The following is a 1588-nucleotide window of genomic DNA, read 5'->3' as shown; positions in this document are numbered from 1 at the left end:
CTTACCAGATGCCAGAACCACCTCAACTGGCTCCTTTTGACGCAAAAGAGCAGCAGCTCTACTCCGAGCTCCTCACAGATGCCTGTGCTTCTCAACCTATCTCTAAGGGAGAAACTAGCCCCCCCTCTTGAGGAAAGCCATTTCGGCCACTTGTACCCTGGATCTTGTTCTTTCGGTCATGACTAAGGGAAACGCCAAAACTAAGGGAAATGACAAATCACCATTGTGGCTGCTTGTATCTGGTATCTGAGTCTTTCAGTCATGACCCAGCCTCCATGGCCATAGGTGAGTGTAGTTATGAAAAATAGACTGGTAGATCAAGAGCTTTTGCAGTCTCCGCTGCGCCGATTCTGCAGCCAATCTCCGGCTTAGTTGTTCTCTCACTCACGAAGAACCCAGAGCTGCTTAAACTTCTTTATTTGAGGTGAAGACTGATGCCCTACCTGGAGTAGGCACTCTATTGGTTTCCTACTGAGAACCATGGCCTCAGATTTGGAGGCAGTAATCCTCATCCCAGCCCCTTTATACTTGGCGGAGAACCGATCCAGTGAGTGCTGAAGGTCATGGACCAATAATGCCATCAGGACCGCATCATCTGCAAAAAGCAGCGACGAGATCACAAGCCCACTGTACCGCTCCCTTCCTCACCACCACTACGCCTTGATGTCCTGTTTATTAATATCACAAACAGGATTGACAAGGCAACCCTCTCCTAAAACGAGTCTGACTTACTGCAGAGAACCCGGACAGAGCTCTCATTTGGACGTACAGGGATTGGAAGCCCTGAGAAGGGACCCCTCACCCCATACTCCTGCAGCACCACCTACAGTATTTCCAGGCTTTCTCCAGATCCCACGGAGACCCTGTCATAAACTTTCTTCAGATCCACAAAACACATGTAGACCGGATTGGCATACTCCCGGCCCCCTACCAAATCATTGCTTTTGCAATTACCTTTTGTGAACAGGACTTTTGTGAAAAACAAGGCTTGGCCTGACTCCTCTCTAACCTTCCCTTGCTGGGCCTGCTTGTCTCTGCTTTCCCTTAAACCTTGAACTCTACTCTAACTACAGGTGGAGTTCATCAAACACGACTCTGGTCATCACTCTTAAATAAATATTTTTGTTTTAATAAAGTCCATTAAAGTCCCCAAGAACTAGAACAGCAAGTTATTATCTGGAAATATATTACAAATCTGCTGTAAATACTATGGTAATCTGTTAAACAAACTGATGAATCCTGACCTGAGAACTTCCAGTCGACAATGTGGACTCTTCAGTCCATCGCAGAGCAACTTCACTCCTGAATCCAGGAGGTTGTTGTGACTCAGGTCCAGTTCTTCCAGATGGGAGGACTGGGAGCTCAGAACTGAGGACAGAGCTTCACAGCTTTTCTCGGACAGATTGCAGCAACTCAGCCTGAAGAAGAAGAATTACCAACAAAAAAAAACTAAGATTTCTTTTTCGTGTTAAAATGTTTAATGTATGTAGTTAGTTTTTAACTTACAGAGCTTTAGTGGAGTATTTCACCACTGGCAGCAGCCTCAGAAGAGCATCCTCTGAAGCAGAGTATTTCTTCAGGTCAAACA

At 46.0% G+C, this 1588-nt stretch overlaps 1 protein-coding gene across 1 annotated transcript in view; it reads right to left on the bottom strand.

Moving 5' to 3' along the window:
* Positions 1-1588, bottom strand: part of LOC116686411 (NLR family CARD domain-containing protein 3) — a 13935-nt gene that overhangs the window by 4639 nt on the left and 7708 nt on the right. Inside the window, exons 7-8 of the mRNA XM_032511417.1 lie at positions 1507-1588; positions 1245-1418 (exon numbers count right to left, since the gene is read on the bottom strand). The exon at positions 1507-1588 is cut by the window's right edge and continues 1716 nt beyond it. Of these exons, the coding sequence (XP_032367308.1) occupies positions 1245-1418; positions 1507-1588 (256 nt within the window). The remainder of the gene's footprint in view (positions 1-1244; positions 1419-1506) is intronic.

This window comes from Etheostoma spectabile, unplaced genomic scaffold (assembly GCF_008692095.1).
Source record: "Etheostoma spectabile isolate EspeVRDwgs_2016 unplaced genomic scaffold, UIUC_Espe_1.0 scaffold363, whole genome shotgun sequence".
Lineage (NCBI taxonomy): Eukaryota > Metazoa > Chordata > Actinopteri > Perciformes > Percidae > Etheostoma > Etheostoma spectabile.
Note: the sequence above shows the minus strand (reverse complement) of the source record. Positions and strands in the feature narration are given on the sequence as shown.